Source organism: Nyctibius grandis, chromosome 3 (assembly GCF_013368605.1).
Source record: "Nyctibius grandis isolate bNycGra1 chromosome 3, bNycGra1.pri, whole genome shotgun sequence".
Lineage (NCBI taxonomy): Eukaryota > Metazoa > Chordata > Aves > Nyctibiiformes > Nyctibiidae > Nyctibius > Nyctibius grandis.
Window position 1 is genome coordinate 16,001,305 of NC_090660.1, and position 22,696 is coordinate 16,024,000.

The 22,696-nt window shown below is 44.8% G+C and overlaps 1 protein-coding gene across 3 annotated transcripts in view; it reads left to right on the forward strand.

Annotated features, from left to right (window-relative positions):
• Positions 1 to 22,696, forward strand: part of SLC22A23 (solute carrier family 22 member 23) — a 126,298-nt gene that overhangs the window by 80,383 nt on the left and 23,219 nt on the right. For 2 of the 3 annotated variants that reach the window (XR_011047832.1, XM_068396520.1), the window contains exons 4-6: positions 9,467 to 9,635; positions 14,795 to 14,922; positions 21,718 to 21,807. Coding sequence is in view for 2 of the 3 variants with exons in the window: in XM_068396520.1 (XP_068252621.1) it covers positions 9,467 to 9,635; positions 14,795 to 14,922; positions 21,718 to 21,807 (387 nt within the window). In the remaining variant the exon portion in view is untranslated. The remainder of the gene's footprint in view (positions 1 to 9,466; positions 9,636 to 14,794; positions 14,923 to 21,717; positions 21,808 to 22,696) is intronic. The other variant, XM_068396521.1, reaches the window with a different exon arrangement.

The following is a 22,696-nucleotide window of genomic DNA, read 5'->3' on the forward strand; positions in this document are numbered from 1 at the left end:
TTGTATTTAGACTATCTTTATTCTGGAATTCATGTGTTCTGTATCTACTAGTTTCTTATGCTCTTTGTCACTGCTGTTTAGGTTTCCAGGGGCATCCTCCTAGTTTTGTTTCATAATGCTGTTATTCACATACAGGAACTGTCATCAAAAATCAGCGTTGGTTGGGAGCTGCTGCATGGCAGCAGCAGAGATGCTGCTGCTTTCCTCTGGAACTAGGATAGATGGCAACTGCAGTACCACAAATGTGATTTAACATTTCTTTGTTTTTATTACTTCGTGACTGGCAGGCAGCATGGTGTGTGTTAAAGGTTTCTTAAGCAGTCAGCCGTCTGTTTTGTAAGATGTTGTTTGTCTTGTGCAATGTAAAACGCAGCAAATACAGATACTATGGGATGAGCAGAGGAACAACGCGTGCTCCCTTCTCTGCCGCTGATGCTCCTTGGGAGCCAGCTTGGATCCAGAGCATGATTGCAGGCATCACTGCGTCCCACGCAGCCGTCGGGCAGCCTCTGCTCAGGGTCTCCTGTGCCTGGAGGAGCCAAGCTCGCCTTGCCCTGCCCAGCTCCCTGCTGCGAGCAAGCCTGGCCCCAGGAAGGGGCTCTGCTGCATGTGCATCGTGCCCAGGCGGTCCCCAGCTCCTGCAACTGCATCAAACCTGAGCTGGCTCCGTGTCTGTCATCCAAACCCCTCCACCTGTGGGTAGCTACAGGCTGATTGCAGCCAGGAGGAGAAATATCCTGACATAGCTGAGCAATACCAGGCCTGAAATTGGGTTGGCGTGTTACTCGTCTGTGCCTTACAGGAGAGAGTCGGGCGTGTGGAAAGTAAAGAGAGGCCAGGTTGCTCCTTGTGTTTTGGTTGGATTTTGGATGAGAGGTGTAGCTGTGTTGACTTTTTTCATTCTATGCTTCTCTGTGCATGTGGTAGTGTTCACAGCAGCAGAGGCTCAGTAGTATTTTGCCTAGCATCAGTTTTAGCACCATCCTGGTGCTTGTACACAAAAGGAATGTCTGATCTAGTTTTGGTAAGAAAGATGTCTATTCTGATTAGATATCTATCTGTCCGATAGCTCCATCCAGTAGATATGGGATGTCTATCCTGGTCAGAAATGAAGAGTAGCACTGCACATCTGGTGAGGTGTCACGCTGGCTGCCTGCCCTGGAGCCAGCCTGACGGCTCCGTCAGCTCGGGTTATGTCAGTGCACGGACGACTGATTTGACACACATTAAAAGTGTTAATTAGATTTAAATGGTGGGCTAGCGTGTGTTTAAAAGAACTCCTCGCCAAACCTATGATGTGTAGAAAAGTACCTTTGAAGGAGCACCTATGTCACTTCATGGATGTTTTTTATAGTAACTTTTGACCTGCTGTGCTGTTGGGGGAAAATAATCCCATATTTCTTACTCGACCATTGGAGGTTCAGTCTATTACTGCTCTCTTTGCTTGGCAGTGGATTGGATTTCTCCAGAGAGGAAATTAGATTTTTCCTTTCCTTCCACTCTGTCTCCGTCCTGCGTTTACATCAGTCGGCGGTTGTCTCTGCACTGCGGTGCACAAGATGACCTTTCCTTCCACCTGCTGCTTCATTTGCTGTTCTCTAATAAACTGTATTTACACGTGGTGCTTCCTCCCTTAGTTCTGGTGACAGCAAAGATGATCAAGAAAAAGTGCTCCATGTCTACACTTAGCCAGGAGTGAGTGCAAGCTTAACCTGGGCCGTTTCAGCCAGCAGTAATTGGGATGTGAAGTGTACGTAGCCCGTGGGTAGGGCTTGCAGTTTTTGGAAGTTTGTGTCTAGAAACCACCTGGAAGTTTAGGTATATAAGCAGATATGCTGGATTTTATTTATTTACTTCTCCCTCTAGCAGCCAGCTGCAAACTTAAAGGCTTGTCTGGGAGTTATTAATAGTTTTTGCTGCAATTTTATCTGGCAGGCTAGCCACAAGCAAGCTTGGGGGCTGTGTTATTCTAGGAATATCCAGCGAGATGATCTGTTTACAGCAGAGGGCAAATCCCATGGAGAGTGTTGGAGGAAGAAGAGGTCCCTGAGGTTTGAGAGAGCTTGGTGGGAATTAGGAAATACGGCAGCAGCGGGGATGGGGTCGCCTCCCAGCAGTCTTCAAGATCATCATGATGGGTGTGCCAGAGCTCATTGTGCCAAAAGGGTCAGCTCGGGGAGCACGGCAGTGGTGGGACATGCTGGAAGTGCTGAACAGCTTGGAAAACTAAGTGCTCTAAGATGTTTTTTTTCTTTCTTTTTGTGCTCTGTTGAAAAGCAGAGTCCAAATGCAAAATCCTATCTTAGGGCCACAGCCTGCGCTCTTCTCTTGACTGAGCTGAGCAGCTGCTGGGGCTGAGAGACGAACCCAGCCCTGGTGCTTTAGGGTGCTACCACCACTGGGAATTTGTGGTGTCTCACATTTTACACCTAAAACTGTGTTGCCTGAGCTTTCTTCTGCTTAACTTGTAGTATGGGTCTTGTTCATCTGAGTCTGATTGTTTTCCTCCCTCTTGGGATAAGGGAACATCTTGAGGAGTCCTTAGAGGGAGGGAATTAAGAGTGCTGGGTGTATAGTAATATGGGGGAAACTGTCAAAAATTGTGTGGTGTTTTTTTTTAATATAATGTGAAACTCTGAATATGAGTCTAGAATCAGACTGTCTCCTTGGGGTTTTTTTTCAGCAGGAATGCTGTTGCCCAGACTTCAGGTACTTTGTCCTGGCCATTTTCTCCAAGGGATACTCCTATATAATTACAGTCTTGGTGTCTCATAGACTGAAACTGAGTGGGGAGAGAAAACTGCAAAGGCACAAAAAGCAGTTAGCCCGTGGTTTCTAATGTAGCTAGTGCTTGGGCTGCGGTGCAAGAATTGCTTTGTGTTTTGGGACTGGAGATGGGTGAATGAATACTAAAGAGTTGTTCAAGCAGTGTCATTTAACCTCTTTTTCCTCATGATATATTATTTGCAAATGACCTACAACTTTTTTTTTCTTTAAATAGAAGTATTTGCTGTTCATCCTTGTGCAAATATCCTATGAGAATAAATGTCAGCCTTTGAAGACAAACGAGAGGGTTTCTGAAATCTGAAACAGGTTATTAGTTACCAGTGCACAGGTGTAAGACCAAGCGAGAAAGGATGGGATGTGACCCTCAGTCCCTTCATGGCAATGACAGCTCACCCGGTGGGGTTTGGAGAAGGTGGGCTACGCAGGGTTTGGGCCATGCTCTGTGGCAATGTGAGCTGATGTTAACCTGGTGTTAATGTAGTCTTATCCCGTCACCGGTCTGTGTGTCCATCTCCTTCAGATGGATTGCTGCTTCCACAGCTGCAGGCAGAGAGTCTGGTGGGAGAGAGGAACCAGCTGGAAAGGGGAGAGGGACAGCATTGCAGATGTCAGGCTGCTGCATACTGGGATAATTTTAATTCAGTTTCCCATTTTCTTTTCAGAAGTGGTTGCTTGAAAAATTTTCATTAAGAAAATCAGTGCAGGGGTTTGTCCATCCCAGTGCCAGGGAGAGGAGAAGCTGTTAGCCAAGGCAGCTTGCCCTTTCCGGTCTAAAATTGGTGTGCTCCTTGTCACCAGTGCCAGTTGCATTTGCTGTGGGTAACCTACTGTCTGACTTGCAGTTTTATCATGCCCTTCTCTGCTGATGCTCCAGGGTGGTGGTGACCTTCTGCACGAGGGACCAGTTCTGCACACGATGGGGCTGAGCCCCCGTGGCATTGCAGAGGCTCTTCGTTAGCTCCCGCTTCACCCACATCCTGATGAGTCTGAGTGCTCGCAGTCATACAGCTGGCAGGGTCAAGCCATGAGGCCTCCTGGCCCATCCGTGTGTCCGGTGCAGCTTGTGTGGTACACTGGTGGCAAGAGTGCCCTGGTCCCACTTGGAGCGGGTGCTCCAACTCCCCTCACCATCCCATCTGAGCTGTCAGCGGTGTTGGAATCTTCCTAAATTTTGCCAGCCATGCCAAGATACATGATGGAGCACTGTCCTTTTCCATAAATCTGAGCCTTTTTGGTCAGCTGTCAGGGGAAAATTGGTTTTTGGTGTGGAACGATCTAGAGCTCTGTCATCTTTGCAAGCTATTTCTAGGTTTCCGAAAGCCATAAAAAAGTAAAACCTTTCAGGACTAATGGCTCTCTGCAGACACTCCAAAGATGTGTGTGGATCTGAGATGTGCCATAACTCATCCACCTGTGGCCTGACTCCAGAAATGTCTTCCTTTCTGCTCCCTTCCCTGGGTTCTTCCAGGCACCCCTGTTTCCAGATGAGGTGACATGAGGCTTGCAGAAGGGCCTCTCAGTGTTTCATGGGCTCTGTGGATGGGTATGCTTTTGCCTGTGAAGGCTTCTTCAGGTTTTTACTTCTTTCTGACTACAGTCCCAAAGGACTGCCCCTAGGGGGAACACGGGGGGGAGTGAGGGAGAGAAAATGAATCCTGTTTAAAGAGAAGTAATTTCAATATATCAAAACCTGCTCAGGAGATCTTGCCCAGTCAGACTCTCGTGGCATGCTGTGGGCTGGCTCCTATGAAATAACAATGAACTGAATATTTTCAGTTGTTTCTTCTTTTGCTCTGTCAAGAAATTTTACTCTAACCTTGCTGCTGTTGTCACATAGCATGCGATCTGGATCAAATGAGGATTTGCATGTGACAATGTTGCCTTCAGCCCGTAGTTTTCCTGGTTCTAAAAACTACTTATTGTGCTTTTTAGGCATGTTTGGAAACTGCTGCAGGTTTGAAACCTCTGTTGGACTCTGTATTCACCTAAGGTGCAAGAGCGTACCCTGACAACCTGCTTGTTAAAGCTAGATGGTCAGAAAGTCAGACCAAGCTCAAAGCCCTGTTGGTCCATCAGCATCTGATGCAGCTTTTTTAGAATCATAGAATCATTTTGGTTGGAAAAGACCTTTAAGATCATCAAGTCCAACCGTTTTCATGCCAGTGTCCTCAGTGAAACTTGAATCCTCTGAAACCCGGAGGGAGCATGCCAGCAAGGGAACCCAGCCCAGGCCAACCCCAAGACTGCCTCCAGAGGAAAGTATGGGGAGTGTCAGGGGACAGAGCCCTCCTCAGCGGGGGCTTTTCCCTCAGCACGGATCTAGAAAGTTTAACTAACACATCCTAAGGGTGCATGTGGCTCTTAGGGGTCAAGAAGGGGCATTGCTGCAATGCTGGAGGGTAAGCAAAAAGGCCAATGTGTGAAGTAGTGGGGAAGCTACTCTGAGTGCTCTGAAGTCCATCCTCTTAGTAGGCCAAAAAATGTTGGTTTGAAAGTCCTTTTCTTAAGCTTGGCTGTTGTCACTAGGAACTGCCAATAGAGCTGCTGTCGTTGTTATTCCCTTGGTTAATATTTGAAAAGATTTCCCATGGGATTTCTAAATAACTCCGTGAGAGACCTTACAGAAGGACAAAGTGATTTTATTTTTTGCCCCGAAGTCTCTTAAGTAGGCAGATTTTGCACAACCACACTCATTCTCTCACGGATTTCATCCATGCGTGCTCTCACACCCGTGCATTCCCAAGTACCAAGGGTGAGTGTCCACATGGTCTGGCCAGGGTCACTTGTGTGACACGGAGGATAAGAGGCAGTGGCTGCTGCATCGTCATCACATCCCTGAGGTTGTTCTTGGCAGGATACAACAAACCAGTTTGGGGTTGCTTTTTGTACTCTGTAGGAGTTGATGATGTTTACAATTTTTTGCTTCATTGTTTTTTCTCATCACTCATAATTCTTGGGCAAACTTAATGAATTTCAGTTCTCTTCCTCCCCCTGCCCCAGTCTTGATATTTTATGACTCCAATCCTGTTCTTCGTTTTCTTGATGCCTTATCTGTAGGTCAGATTTTTCCTCCTGCTTTTGTTACTTGAATGAAATCATGGGTAGGGTGTGATTGGCACAATGGGCATGTACTATTCCTTTAACCCATGCTCTGCCTGTCCTTCTGGTGCCTGCTCGCTTGCTCTCACATACGCATATTCTCATAAACACACACAGACGCTTTTACTCTGCCTTTGTTCGTCACCAGTTTTAATACTTCTGGTACAAATCACTGCATGCAGACTCACAGAGTAACGTATCTGGCCCCAATGCTGTTCCTTCTGTGCCAGAACTTGCCTCTGTGCATCCTGCACGTTAGCGGTGGGATTACTTTGACTGCATCAAGCAGCCCCCAAAAATGCTTGAATCTCTTGTAAGGGGCATAGTTCATGCCGGCTCTCCCTGTGGCAGATTTGCAGGCTGTGAGGCTGCTGAACATTGATTTGGTCATTTCTGTAGAGGAAGGACGTACAGGATAGGGTCTGAAAGGAGGATTTCTACACCTTGTTTCTGTATTTCCCAGCCAGAGACATGTGTCATGCAATGAGCCTCATATGTTCAGCGTCTTGTGTCTGTGATGCCTACGGGGACCAGCTCTGTACCACGCGTGTGGTGAGGCGATTACCTTCAGGCTGGGTCACACTGACAGCGTCTGGAGTGGTTCTGCCACGGGGGGTTGGCTGGGTCCCACTTCTGCGCTTGTGATGGCCTCTGTTACTGGGTGTCTGTTGACGGTGAGAAAGTCTGTCCCACGTGTCCTGGGCACGTCTGATTTCACTGCCCAAGTACCGCAGGACTGCTTTGCATACAGGTTTCAGCTTGCCCATAGGATCGCTTGCCTGGGACTTATGGAAATCAGGCATCTGAGTTAGGTAATCCTGCTCCGGCAGGGGGATTGGACTAGATGATCTTTCAAGGTCCCTTCCAATCCCCTAACATTCTGTGAGTTGGATCTACTGCTCTGACCATGCTGCCCAGACTAGAAATGTTGGGCAAGGAAGCAAAATCCTTTCCATGCCTGTCTCCTTGCCCACACAAAATTTTCCAAGTAGAGCAGACAGATGTATCTGGACTTTTTTGGTGCTGACGGTAATTTCCATGATTTGTGTATATGACAAGAGTTTACTTGACTCTCCATGCTCCACAAAGTAGTTGAGGTGGAAACCTTTTCACTGAGTAGGGAAGCTGGACCTTTCTTACTGGATTTGCCATGGGTGCATAAAGCTGATCTCTGTCTTGTAGTGATTTTATCTGAGTCGGTAACTTATCACATGAACTGAGTGGAAATTGGTGCAGCCGCAGAGGCCTCGTGCCTGAGTGCATCACGGCACCGGTGTAAGCATCAGCAGGGTGCCTTGCCTGGTGCTGGGGCAGAGGTGCTGTGGTGGGTGGCTTTGCTGGCAGAGGTGGGAGAAGGTTGACTGATAGATGCTTGCTAAAAACTGCAGTGCTGAATCTTTTATCGTATAAAATTGATGCCAGGGATGTTGGAAAGTCAGTAGGCTGTCCTAATTTGTAGAACATTTCAACAGAGATGTGATATTTCATATACACGGAGCGCCTGCTGATGTCACTTGAAAGTCATGCTCACCCAGCTACAGCAGGGATAATTTTTTTTTGTCTTCCCTGGCTTGTTTAGAGGAAAGGGCAAAAATCAGTTGTACGCTTGTGATAATCCAGAGAAGAAAATAGTTGCTAAACAGTCTCTGAATTTATTTCCTTTCTATGCAATGAATAACTGCTGCATATGGAGTTAGGTACTATGCAACAGTGACTTAAAATATAATTTTATTATTTGGACACCTCTTTCTGACTTGATATAAAAGTTGTTCTCTTGGTTAATTCTTTTTTTCTCCGATACTAACCTAAGCAATGCAATTGAAATGCCAAAGCCTTACCTATCTAATGCAGACTTCACGTTTCTATAGCAACAAAACTCATCCTTGTACTTAATGAAGGAATATTGGAGTGTGAGTAACTGTGACTTTAAGGTTTAGAAAAACAAACTGAACCGCTTTATATTTAAAGATTAGAGAAATAAAAAGGAAATGACCTCTTTGCATAGAATAAAAAAAATCACCTAGGTTTGGGATACTTCATTAGTAAGAATGAAACCATATTAATGTCATAAGGAGCTCTGTGATTTAATCTTGTTTTCCTAATTAAAATGTAAAAGCCTTTTGTAGCAAGTGAGAGTCTTTTTTTTCCCCCTTTCTTTTCCAAAGCTGCTGTGTTTGTGGTTAAGCTAATGAAAATTTGGGCTGCCTCGCAAGAGAAACATTTTCCTTCTGTATTGGCAAAAAGCCATCAATAGTTTTTGTCACTGGCTGAAAAGGGGGGAAAAAACCAGCATATGGGGTTTAATCCTAGATGTAATCTACAAGCTAGTTCCTGGTCGGCTAGTTTAAACCTGTGTTAGTGATGAATGCTGAGCAAGCTACAGATGAGAGAGTGAATGAAGGAGCAGCTGTCATCTCTTCCTATTGTCTTATAGCTTTTCAATTACAATTTTACCAACCGTTAAATTCTAATTTAAAACAACCATAGGAAACATCCCAAGGAAAAATAACAACGCTGAGAGCAACATATCACGGATGTTTATGAAGCTGTGTTTCTGTATCAGCATGCTGTTAAGTACTACACAGCATTTGTGGCAGGTTTATTGTGCTTAATTATTAATCTGTAGAAGTGAATGTAGGCAAATGGGAAATAAGAAATAGAAGCTTCTATTGCAATCTTACTGGCAAAAAAAATTGTTTGAATATATTTCGACAAGGCAGTCCAATTTTTTCTGCTATGTCTTCTGTGATTTTTTTTTTTTTAGTTGTTTTTTTTCCTAAAGCTGTGATTCTGATAAATTCATCCTCATTTCTGAGGACTAAATAAGAGGTAGCCGGGGTTTAAGGAAGTTTTTATCTATGGAACACACTTGTCACAAGGCAGCTGAGACAACCAATGATACCAGTGATGACAGTAAATTGCCCCACAGCAAAAGGAAGGATGGGAGACATGATAAGACAGATGGAAAGCTGGCTCGTTTGAAAGTTGGTCAAGATGAGCTAATGTGAAAACAAAAAGCAAACCCAGAAACAACCCAGTCAGCAAAATCCAGCTTGAAAGTGGCTGAGTCGCAGCATATTAAACTGTGGGCAGGTGGCATCCCGTGTGAGCTAAGAGCCTGTATCCTGCTGAGAGCTGTGCTCTTCTGCCTCCCAGCAAACTGATGGAAAAAGCATTCAGCGTCTCGGAGAAGTGTGAAAAGGCTTGACCCAAAATCTTTGGATTGTGTTTTACCCTACATACCCTTAAAAAAACCCAAATATCTTACAATTTGGTAAAACACTCCTCTAGGCAGAGACTGAAGGAAAGCTGACAATGAGGATACAGCAGGTCTGCAGGAGATGCAATAGGTATATGGAAGTTGCGATGTTTGCTCCACAGCCAGGTGTTAATGGGCTTCCCTCTAGCTGCTAGGGTATTCAAAGCCTCAATACAGGAGGAAACAAGATTTATGTGACTGTGCATAACTTTGGCCAAGGGTCTTGAAGGACATTAACTCCCTGAAAGTTTCATAAAAAGATTCTCTGTGGGTGCCTTTGCTGGTGGGGTCTAATGTGTTCATGTGTGCTTTGTGTTTCAGGGATAGAGCTCTGTCCTCCTGGGCACCGGTTCATGATCACCATGGTGGCTAGCTTCATCGAAATGGCAGGGCAGTTCCTCATGCCAGGGCTGGCTGCTCTCTGTAGGGACTGGCAGGTCCTCCAGGCAGTCATCATCTGTCCCTTCCTGCTGATGCTGCTTTACTGGGTGTAAGTATTTCTTCTTCCTGTCAGGTCAAAGACAACATGAGCTCCTAATGTTGGATTTGGGAAGTTCTTCACTATCAGGAAGTGTGTGTGCTTCACAGTATATATGAGTCTTTCCCTTTGTTCTTCCATTCACCTTTTGTAAAGATTTGACTTTGAAATAAGAAGTAATAACTTCATAATTTGCTGTAGCACACGCATAGGTTACATGCTGTGACATGGTGGGAACTCAGGAGATGGTCCTCTTTCGCTGAGCAGCAAGTTGAACTTTGCTATTATTCTGTCTATCGCTTCCCCTTTAAAGACAAAAACAATTCTTGAGAGGGTGCATCTTAGCCTAGCTGTTGACAGACTGTGGCTGCGCAGCTAAATTTTCCCTTAAAACGTGCGTTGTGGTTCTGGGCTGTCACTGTTGGTTTCTTCAGCCTGGGTTAGCCAAGCTAGGTTAAAAATAACGTGTCAGCTCTTCAACGAGCGCTCTTGGATATCTTGTGTGCATGAGGTAGCCAGCCCTGAACTAGACTGCCTGCGTGGTTTTGCCCGAATTAGTGCACGCTGTGCCAAAGCCTGGGTGGCCAGTCTGTGCCGGGCAGTGGCTCGAGATCGTTTCCACAAGGAATCCCTGCCTCCCGAGTGCTCCCATTCCTCTCTGTCCACTGTGCCGGCGGCACTGCGGCCTTGGTATGGCTACCTGAGAGAAGCAGGCTGGCTCTCACCTTGGGGATGGTCCATCCCCACCAGGACTTTATAAACCTCCAAAAAAATATTTCTTTGTTGTTCTGTCTTAATAGAGACACGCAGTGGCGGCATAACACAACAGAGGCTTATGAGAGCAGTGTTGTACAAAACCATAACAGTAAGAACATGCTAGATCATTCATTTTAAAGATAACGCTAACAAGGCTAAAATATTTAATTGCTGTACTCTGAGAAAAGTGAGGAAAAAAGGCCATGGCACTGTGCAGGACCAAGTTATTTAGGTACCACGGGGGGCCAAGCTGCTAGTTGTAAAGCCTGACAAGTTGCAACATGTAAATCTTGTTATAGAATGTAAGAATTTTTAACAGTTACATATTTTTCTATTAATGCATGAAGGCCTTACAGATTTCTCCTGCGTTCATGATGGTAACCCTCAGCGGGGATTTCTTCACTTGTCCCCAAGGTAGACATGCCACAGCTTGGGCTGAGGCCAAAACACGGCACAACAGGAAAAGTTACAAGTCCTTTACAAGATAATGGTTTCCCGCCCCCCCCCCGCTCTTTTTTCCAACATGCAACATCTAGATAGTCTCATCTTGTTGGTGTTAATCTTGATGATGAATAAGCTAGAGTGTTCTTGTTAATGTACAATACTGTTCTTCCAAACCTGCCATATGTTATACACATATAAACATGTGCAGGTCTACTCCAAAACCTCCTACTGGGATGCCCACCAGCTGGAAAGCATTGTATCCACTACTGGATAGAACCCAGTGTCAAACATAATGTTTACAGCTATTTGTGTCCACAAGGACAATACGATAGTATGAAGATGCCTGATGAACGCAATAGTCGACATGGTCAGCAGTAACCCCTCAGCAGTCTTCTGGAGGTTAGCACATTTTCCAGGTGGCTGAGTCAGGGTCTCGTACATTCCTGTTGAGATGTCATCCCTGGGTGACATTGAAAGCAATAGGAAATGCTAACATTTATTTCCTAATCTCCAAGGGCTTTGTGGCTTTTTGGCTGGACAAGACAGGCAGACCACACAAATAGATCCCCCTTATATGAAGTGTGATATGACAGCTTAACAAATAGTGGTAAGAGCCAAAGTAACGGGATTTACGTTGCCCGGGGTTTTTGCATTTCCAGAAATGGACTCTGGTTAGGATGCCTGTTTACTTATACTGTCAGTACAGTATGGACTTTTCTCTTAGGCTTTTCTCTTCCATCTGTTGCATATTTTCTGGAAAGTGCTACCATTTTACTACCTCTTTCCTTTCCTCCCCTCTTCCCCTGGCATTGTGTTGGGAAACAGAGCGTGGACCCTCGGCATACATTACAGATGAGGGAAGAAAACTAACTGGTTTGTAATAAAAGAACTGGAAAACTGCACTGCTTGTTAATTCCCCATCGTGTACCCAAAGCAGTGAGTTCAATAACAGATGCTGCAATACCCCCTGCACTGCTTCTTCCTTCCTCCTTGCTCTCTTTACTTCCATCTCCTGCTGTGAGAGAGCTGTTTGCTCCTCCGTGCTGGGGCTTAGCCCTCTCCCACCTATGGATTTGCTCTGCTCCCGGCCACATGCACATGGCAAGCTGTACTGTCCCCAGGAGGTGGGTGGCTGAGCGGAGCGGGAAGATGGGCATGGATGGGGGGAAAAGGGAAAGCAGCAGATTTGTCTAGGAGGGATGGGCTGGTGGGCTGGGACACCTGCAAATCAAGCAGGTGCCTTTGCTGAGCTCTCAGGACATTCTGGAAGGGCAGAGAGGCACTCACGTAAGCCGGACGTGAGCACAGGGGTTGGTGAGAAGCGTATAAAAATAAGTTCAGAGAAGTTAGGCTCCTTTCAAAGTGTGTGTGTGAGTGTGTGTGTATGTCTTAGAGTCATAAGGGAGGGGGAGCTCCAGTTATCCAGAAGCATTATTTCCTCTCCCTTGGACGCAGGAAGCTCCTGATAGGGCCATGCCATGAAGGTCAGCAAAGGTATCAATAATCTGAATTAAACTCCTGCTTCACTCTAACCAAAACTGAAGAACTGGGAAGGGGTGGCCAGTTTTTTTCTAGTGCTGTTAGACAGAATTTACCCTCACCAAGGCACAAAGTTGTAATAACTGGGCTTGTTGCCCTGGGACAGACCCCTGATTGACACACTACACCATTTCCATGGGCATGGGTTTGCTCTGCATGTGGACAGGATTGTGGTTCTCCTTCTAAGTACACATGGTACCTGCCTAGTCTTTTTCTGTCTATCAAGGATTCTTCTCCACTCTTAGGATTTCTCAGGCTTAGGATTTTTTTTCCCAGTGTCCCTGGGAAAAGGACAGCAGCAGCTGTGTAACAGGAGATCAATGTTTACCCTTACCCACCCCCTGTTCTTTTCTTTGACTGCAAAAGGCTGGTCCTTTCCTCACTGATGGAGGAGGTAGAAGACTATCAACCAGGTGTCCGCAGTCAGCTCAGCCTGGTGATCTGGGAGACTGCCCACCCTGGGCAGAAAGTTGTCTCAGCTTCATTCAATTAGTATTTAATGCCAGGTGGTGAAGCACGAGGTTGTGACCAAATTTCTGTGCAGAAGTCCACAGGGGCCGGGAGGTTGGTGCTTTTTTTTTTGGCTTTTGAATTTGTGACGGTGCTTGGTTTGGCAACAGAAGGTGCAACAATAGATGTGCACAAATGACCCTCGGCAGCAGGGTCCATGCTCCACAGGTGAGCTTGGGCGTCTGCACAGAGATGGGGTGGCCAGTGCATCCCCTTGCTGTGCCTGATAACCTGGGCTCGGAGCAGCCCAGGAGTTTTTAAAAGATCCTTAAATGAACCTTCCACTGCTCACACTGAGTAATGGAGCAGCTGAAAGTTGTGAGGCTGCAGCACTTCCAGTTTGAGAAACCTGTAGGAGCTGGAAGGCAGAGACAGCATTTCTCCCCACAATGCCTGTCCCCACAGATCTCTTCCTTCCCTGGGAGTGGGTGCTCCCCATAGGGCTTGTTTTTTGGGACCTGTAAGTGGACTGTTCAAAAACTGCAGCTTTTAGGCTAGTGGCTGAGGCTGTCCCCTCTTGGGAGCCAAGCATGGGGAGATTTTGCATTCAGAGAATTCTTAATTTTTCATAACATGCATTTGCAGTACAGGACTTCCTGCAGGAGGATATGCCAAAGCATCCATGTGGCACCAGTGGTAGTAAATAAGCTGTCAAGCTGAATAGCTGTCATCATGGCTGTTATGTATTTTTATTGCCTGATATCATTTGGATTGCAGTCTGCCTGACTTCTTTCCTTTTTTCTTCTTAAAAAAACAAACAAACAAACAAACCAAAACAAAAAACAGCCTTTCTCTACCTAGGATGGAGGTTTTGCTAAGCTCCAAATTGCATCAGCCTTAAAAGACAGTACCATAACGATGCAATTGCCTGGTCCACTGCTTAGAAGTAAAAGAACTGAGGGAGCATCTACAGCAAAGATCAGTGCTTTGTGAAAGAAATTTGAGGTTTATTATGTATTTGAAGTTAAAAATAATTGTTAAATCTGTTCTTAGAAAGATCTTTTGGAAGATTAGTGAAAATGGGGCCTAAATAAGAAAGAAAAATATGTTTGTAGTCAGGTCTGAAAGTTTTCATATCTATGGAATATGGGGTTTGGTTTTTTGTTGGGTTTAAGATCTACATATTTCTTCTCGTTTTCTGTGAAAACAAACTTATCTGAAAAAAAAGGAAGACTGATCAGTTAAGCTAATGACTCAGGTGAATATCAGCACTTTAAGGAAACAGACAGATGGAAAATATTTTTTTTTTATTTTGTAACTGTGTGTATGTATATGTTTTTATGGTGACTCAGCTAACATAATATTGTCTTTACTAGAGGAAATGTTTAGAGCAACAGCTGAATATTGTCAGGAGCATACACAATACTGACCTGTATAAAAAAAAAGACTTAAAGTGTGCATATGTGGGAGAGATTTTTGACATGTTTAAGGATTATAATGGCACAGATTTTTTTAATTTTAAAAAGGAATTCTTCTCTTTCCTCTCTCCATCTTTACAAGAGAATCCAAATCACTTCTGTCAGCTATTTTCCTCCTTTGGTCTGAATTACCATGTGTTAAATGCACAGCTCATTCATGCCCTGCTTGGCAGCAAGTGCCTATTGCAGACAGCGCTTCCTCCTTCTCCCAGTTCTTTCAAAATTGTGTTAACAGACAGAACATCTCTAATATGTTATAAAATTCTATTATGTCCTATTTCTAGATTATAGGATAGTTTGTGTATCATTTGTGGATCAGTGTAAATGCCATTAATTTGCGCATTCTGAATCTTTTTTTCCCTCTTATTTGTTTCATAAGTGATTATTCTGCTTTTTGTAAATAATTACGTAGCCCACAAACAGTTAAATGAGCAGCTAAACACTATCAGTTCTTCCTCTGACAGAAACTTGGAAGCGACACTAACCTGTTTTCCATCTTTAAAGTATTTTCCCAGAGTCCCTTCGGTGGCTGATGGCTACACAACAGTTCGAGGCATCCAAGGAACTGATCCTTCAGTTCACGCACAAGAACAAGATGAACACGGAAAGCGACATCAAAGGAGTGGTGCCCGGTGAGTAGGACAGACACAACCACAAATCCCTCCGCTCTTCTCTAAAGGCTGCATGTGGCATTGCTGTCCAGAGTTAAATGATCTATTTACTGCCTGTAAAATCATCCTGTTCATTCATTCATTCATTTGGTTTGCTTTCCTTGAAAAAAACATTCTGAACTCCAGCACTCTGTTTAAAATTACTCGGCCTGTTGAACAGTCCTAGTAATTATAGTCTCATCTTGCAGTGCCATATGTCTTTAGAGACATCTCTTGAAGAATTTTGCCATGGCTACAGAGTGCACCTTCAGCCTTGTGTGCCTCTGTAAACTGTTTTAAGGAAGCTGCTCGCTGGGATCCTGCCCATCACGCAACACTTCTCTTGTTGGTTTAGAGAAGCGGCAGCACTCGAACCCCAAATTCTAAAGCGCCAGCTCTGTGGCAGACCTAAATGACATTACAGTTTCTCTCTAAAGCCTTGCTCCAAGAGCTGTTTTGCTTTCCTGCATCATCTGAGCAATGCTGATCTGGGGATGGAGGGGGCCTGCAAGCAGCAGCGGAAGGGTGCAGTTTTTGGTTGAGAGTCTAACTTATCCTTTCCTTGGTTTACTGATGCTTTTAGAAAGAGTTGACTCTTCTTGTCACTGACATTGTCACTGAAATAGCCATGCTCCTGTCTCGCAGGGTGCTTTGCAGAAGAGACTCTGTGTGTGGCTCTAATTACAATAAAGGCGAAGAGTTTCTGGATCTTCGTCTCACTGGTGCACCTGTCAGATTTGGTTCAGGCTCCCCTCTTCCCTCTCACAGGCCTGACGGTGCCCATAAACACCCATTTTGCACTGTCACTTGCAATCTGTATCAGCCTACCCACTAGTCAGAAAACAGTGGAAATGTTTCTTTTTTTCCCACTTTTTCAAACCCACCTATACTGACCCCAGGGGCTGCAGGGAGACATCACCCAGTAGTTCTGCCCACAGGTAGGGGTGATGCTTCGCGCGCTTGGTCGATACTCCTGCTGAAGGTCTTTGGGGTAACTGTAGCTTCAGTCAGTGCTAAAGGCATCGGTGAGCACTGGAACAGGCTTCATCCAGAGTAGAAAAATGCCACCGTTAACATCAGCACCTAACAAATCATAGAAGCATAGGATGGTTTGGGTCGGAGTGACCTTAAAGATCATCTAGTTCCAACCCCACTGCCATGGGCAGGGACACCTTTCCACTAGACCAGGTTGTTCAAAGCCCCATCCAGCCTGGCCTTGAACACTGCCAGGGAGGGGACATCCACAGCTTCCCTGGGCAACCTGTTCCAGTGTCTCACCACCCTCACAGTATAGAATTTCTTCCTAATACCTAATCTAAATCTCCCCTCTTTCAGTTTAAAACTGTTACCCCTCGTCCTATCACTACTTGCCCTTGTAAAAAGTCCCTCTCCAGCTTTCCTGTAGGCCCCCCTCAGGTACTGGAAGGCTGCTATAAGGTCTCCCCAGAACCTACTCTTCTCCAGTGAAGCAGTCTTCATCAGTGAGGAGTGAAAAAGTCCAGTTTGGGTCTGTGGTATTCATACCCAGGTCACTGCCATGGTTTCTGGTGCACTTGGCAGACTGGTGTTAATTAGCTTGTTTGCACATGAATTGTGTGTCTGGGGTTACAGTTCCTGGATCTGCATTGCACACAACATGGCTTTGCAATGTAAATGCCATTTTTCTGGTAAAGTTCTGAAAAGCTGGGGGGTATGTGAGCAGCCATTAACCTGGTGATCTCCATCCCTCCCACCTCCTTTTTGCAGATCTTCCCCAGAATAAATGATGGATCTTGTAAAAAACTTTGAGGCAATGAAATGTCTCACTGCTGGACTTGGAGTTTCCCAACCAACTCTAAATTTGACTTTTCTCAGCTAGTCAGCTTCTTGAATTTGCAGATGAAATAAAATGTATGTTAGGGGAAAGAAAAAAATAAATTACCTGAGTTTCCTTTAAGGAAAATTATAAAGATGCAACTGTGTGCTAGAGGGATTTATTTAAGCCATGTATAATGACATTGTCCATGGAGGAATGCTAAGTATCAAAATGGCTTTATGACTATTATTCGTAACTGATTACTTTTTCCAGCAGTTTCACGGTAGGCATACATTCCTGTTCAAGGAGGGACTCCTTTTCATGTGGAAAACAGAGCGTTATTACACATCTTGATGCTATGGATACTCTGCCTGCAAATACATGTAGATACAGCAGTTGTCAGTACGTTACCCTTTGCAAACTTTAAGTGATACGCAACATGGTCATTTCTGCCTCCTTGCTGATGCTGGATTTGTTGGGGTTTTTAATTTTTCCTTCCCTCGCTTTTTCTCTTTAAACTCTCTCTGCAGCCCCACACTTTAAGGCTTTTCTGACCCAGCTCTGGTTGGATGCTGCATTTCTGTAGGGAGAGTAAGAGAGGAGCAGTATCAAAAGGATGAAATGAGCTTAACTAAACATTTTGGAAGGAACTTCTCTCTCATTCTGGGTGCATGGCAGTGTTGACGGCCTGAGTGAGGACAGGAGAAAAGTAGAAATCCCAAATGAAGAATGTGATCAAACTGCAGGCCATGTGTCTCCCAGGGGGTTCGTAAGCAGACGAAAGTATTTCTCTGCTTTTGTGCGTTATAATCACATAATTGTAGTTGCTGTAGCAGGGAATGGGTAAAAAGCTGGTACTTGTCTGGGAGAAAGGATGCCATTGAGCCTGATGCAGATATCCCCTGTTTCCCCTTGACTCCATTGTTGAGCTTTCCTGTCTATGTGGAGGGGTTTTTGTTTGTGATTTGTTTTATTCTTTGTTTTCCATCTGAAAGGGCTGGAAACTGTTTTGCTCTAGTTAGGGGCCATTGTGTTGCTGTCTATTATTCCTCACTGCATTGTCCCAACAGCCTCCTGCGACTGAATTACTCCCAATACAGTTAAATGATAAACCGCTCACCTGCAGTCCCTTCCAGCTGGAAACCTCACTGTAATTTTACTCATACATACCAGTCAAATTAGTGTATCCTATATAACAGATCATTACAGAAGTTGCAGTAGTTTCATACGTACTCATTTTGGCAGCTGATACGAGTTCCATAATAAAAAGAAGTAGCGTTCAAGTGGGTGAAGTATTTCTGGGATGGAAGAAAATGTAATTTTGAATTGCTGTCCAAGCAATGAACAGGCTTATTTTCTCTTCTGGAGAATCACACTGTTCCCATTGCCAGCTGAAAGCTTCTACTGGTCCATCTGGCTACGCTGCCCATAGTGGAAAGTGCCGCTAACCTTCTGTAAGGCCGGTTTGCTCCATGGGGTCATGGCGACTTACCTGTTGGGTGGGAAAAAAAAGAAGCAAAATATATCTGCTGTTTTTGAATCAATCCATAGGGTGAGAGCAGTTTGACAGTGCTCTTCTGGGAGATGTCTCTAAAGAGATCAACTAAATATCTGGACAATGGCAGTTGAAAGGTTTGGCAGCTGTGATAACAACCCCGTCTAGAGAAAATCAGTATGGGCAGTGCTCAGCCAGCAAGATAGTATGGGAATGCACTTGCATGGTAAACAAATTAAAGTGAGGCAAGAGACGTTGATAGGAGTCCAGAGTGTTGTAAATTAACATTGCCCTTATCTTCTCAGTAACCTGCCCCAGGGGTGTAACATAGAGTCTGTTGTTGGTTGCAAAACCAAAGGAGAGCTGTCCCCTTGACAGCTTTAAGTGGCCTTATTTTTGAGTGACTGGTACCTTGTGATTTTTGGCAGGAATAATTAGCCCTCATAAAAGATTTTTTGGGTTTATATGGTCATATTTTCTTCTCTGATGCTTAAGAGATCTAGGTGTGCTTAGACCTGGTTAAATAATCCCTAATGTTTTGAGCCTCAAAATTTCACCAGTTGGCTCAACACTTTGCCCACTTTTAGAAACAAAAGTTTAAGTTAATTTTTGCACCAAGGGAATTATTTTTATCCAACTGCATATTGAAATGTCATTTGTAAAACAGGCTTGGTGAGTACTGTTGACAAATATGTGAAACCATTATCCAAAAAAGTCAGCTTCAATCATGAGCAAGTGAAATATTTTTATATTAATTCAGTACATGTTTTTCACTACTGGTGTCTCCAGAAACTTCCCCATCTCTTCCCTCTTCCCCTGTGGAACACAAAACAAACTTACATTTCAGTGCAGCTGCAGGACAGTCGTTTTGACCTGCGTGAAATAAATGCTAAGGAAACATGGAGATCTGTTTAAAGAACAGGAGAAAAGATGTTTAGGGGAATTTGAAATCCCAAAGTGCCAACTGTCCTTACACCTTTTAAAGGTGAGTTGTTTAGATGGCTTTCATGATTTTGGTAGGATGCATGGTTTTTCTTCATGTGGGGTGAAGGGTCTGCGCGTTGGCTGGAACAGATCGACTGCTGCAAGCTGATCTCTGCACCAGCACCTAGACCTGCCGGTGTCTTTGGGAGCGCTGGGAAATGCACCACTTGAGAAGCTGGATCAGAGTTAACTGAGTGTCAGACTTGATGCTTCCATGGAAACGCACCTTTGTGCTGTTCTCCTCTTCCCCTGTGGTAGGAGACATTTCAGATGTTCCGTAACAAAAATAACTGCTTGACCAGGCTGAATAACAAACTCCCCTTTTTGCTCATCTCTAGATGAAAATTGAAGTGCTCCTGTGGGCAGACAGGTTATAGCGGTTCCTTTCTAAGCTCAGAGAAATAATATTGATGTAATTACAAAAGTGGCCAGCAAAGATCAAGCATCCAAACAGATGCAAAGACTTCAGCATGCAGGACACATTGTGGAGGGGAAGAAGGGGTACAGTGGTGACAAGTACTGTGTGTGTGCATATGGTGTGGATTGCAGCTAGGAAAGCTGTGGTTTTCAGGGGCTTTCCTTTTAATGAAAAACAAATTATCATTAACCTTTCTTGCTCCTGAGCAGCATGCTGCCATGGCTTTTCTCTTATACATAAGCTAGTTTCCTGGTTTGTTTTGCTATATTTTTTTCCGAAGCCTGAGGCTTGGATCTCTGTACTTGCGTGCTTTTATTTTCATTGGGTAAATAGCAGAGAGAAGGGTGAAAAAGCCTTATGTCTGAAAGTCAGTCTCGTTCCCTAATAGAAGAGGTTAGCTCTCCCTATAAAGCTTTACTCATATCCTTAGACAATCACACCTACAACTACGCCACTGTTTTATAGCTTGTGGTAGATGAAGAGCCAGGTGTATTAGCTAGAGAAAGCAAGTTCCCTGGCCCCATAATGTAGGTAACTGGTAACTGCATGTGACGCTACTATGTACAAACCTGCCAGATGTGTTCCTTTACTAGATCCTATTTTTTGATTGTTTAAGGTTGCCAAACTTAAATATCCCATGCAAGTCCCAGGGGGCAGTCAGGTAAATGTGAGGAATTTAGTTAAAACAGTGCAAGGTGCTATTTGAAGGCAGCCTTTAAGTCTTACAAAGGGCTGTGTGTCAGCCACAGAGATTTCCATCTCACACAAAACCAGCCAGTGATTTCTGTTGCCCTCTTGTATGGTAAATCAGCTTTCAGGAGGGGCTGAGTTTCTCCTCGTGGTCCCCTGTTGTCCAGGAGCAGGAACTGATGGAGTTTGTGCAACTTTTTCAGGACATGCAGTACATGATAAATAGCAAGTGTAAGTCCTCTTCTGATGGCTAGGTCTACAGGAATGGGAGAGGAGAGCCCATGCGTGCCCTGACTGTATCCCTGGTGAGGGTGGTAGTGACCTCTGACAAGCAGCAGGGTTTGGAGGGGACAGGGGGAAAAGGGAGCGCTCTACTGGGGACCTGACTTTTGATGCCGCTGGGAAAAGCCAAATATGCTAGAAAAAATTTTAAAAAAAAGAAAAAGGAAGGATGGGGGGTGTTAGCCTCTATTTAAGCTTGAATGACTCTTTCTCACCAGTTGAGTCCTCTACAGACTCTCACTGGCCACACTGCAGCCTGTCACAGCTGCTTTGTGCCCGGCTGGCACATTGGTTCTTTGTCCGCAGTGCTACCTTTCCCCCCGGAGGAGCTGGCTTTATGAGGCAGGAACCAGATGCAAAGGGCTGGCAGCAAGCCCTGGTGCTGCCAGCGCTCCCCCAGCCCATGTGCACTGAGAGGGGAGAGGATGGGTGAGTCTGGATGTGGATGTGAGGGGTAGGAAAGGAGACCTCAGGAACCAGGTGGAGGTGGAGATCAGTAAGAGACCAGTGGACAGAGAAGAGAGGAAACAAGAGAGTGAAGAGAGTTGTGGGAGCAAAGAATAAGGACAGTTGGAGGGGGCTTAGAGGGACAAAGACAGCAAGGGACTGAGGGGAATTAACAGCTGTAGAGGAAGAGCAGAGCTAGAGCATGGAGACCAAAGGGGCTGTGCGATCATTTGCTTCCCCCTCCCTCCAGAACAAGCTGTCGAGCCCAAGGATTCAGTCTCAGCACTCTTCTTGTGTGAAATCCACTCCTAAAACGTGTGCTTCACTCTCCATACTGCCTAACTCACCTGCTCTGCGTGCTGAGGTTTCCTCCGTAGCTCCAGCAGTAGATAGCAGCAATGCACATGTAGGTATCTGAAACCTCCTGATGGTCCAGGTACGGCTCCACACAATGACATTTGAGGTGTTCTTTGTGTTGGTTTTTTTTTTGGTTGTTTTTTTTTTTTTTTAAAATGTTGTAACATTAGAGGAATGTAAACATTGACAAGTCATGCTCTGGGAAATGCAAGAAGTCAGGTTGCCTGGGCAACCCTTGCTTGGCCTCCTGGCATGAAGGCATGATGATACAGCCTTTAATAACATGATTACGACCTATTTTTTCCACAGGGCATAGGATGGACGAATCAGTGCATAGGATGGACGATGCTGTGGGAATGAAGCTGTTGTCTGTTCCTCATTTGTTGCAGAATTTGGAAGGTGTGTAGTGAATGAGGCAGAGGGTTGCAGAAGGAAAGAGGACAGTCTTGGGGAAATGAAGCTGAATGACTCCTGAAGAGCTGTACTCATTCCCCGTGTCTGCAGGGATATTCTTGTACGATGATGGAAATTTCCGTGGAATCAAGTTCTTTCACTGCTGTCAATAATCACAGTTTCTTCAGTGTCTGTCTCTAGCATGTAATTCTGGGGCTTGATTTGCAGAAAGCTGTGAGCATTTATATCGGCACCTACAAGGGGTGTTGCTGTGTGATTTTACTCATTCTGGACACAATTCCTCTCTTATCTCCCTGCCTGCAAAATAGAAATAGTCTTTGTCCTTACTCTTACAAGAAGGTGGTGGACATGATTCCATTGGTATTTATGAAGTGCATGAATATTCTGACATCACTGTAGCAATGCCTCTGAGGAAACCTATGATTTTGTACTCACTGGGAGGTTTGGATAATAAGGCTGAGGAGCACATGTTGAATGGGAAAGGTGGAGACATCATTAATGGCTGCCCATTTGCTGACTGCACTGAGCATTCTGGGGGAAAAACTACTGTGTGATCATCTAATTAAGTGCTGTATCATAATGTATATGAGCAATTGAAGACTGCAATGGCAACCTTATGTCTGGCTTTTCCTATCTTTTTTTTTAATGTAATTAGAAATACAGGATTGAACCAAATTATTGCAATCAGTCCTTTGATATTATAGTCATCGAGTTACACAGTTGCTCTCATGAAATGAGCTTCTTTTTAAATGCTGTTGGTATTTATGTCCTGTGCTTTTGTTGGAAGGCCATTCCAGACTCCAAGTTGCTTTTGTACTGGGGTACATTTTAGCATTCAATTCAAATACACTATAGCTGTCCAGGTTCTTTGTCT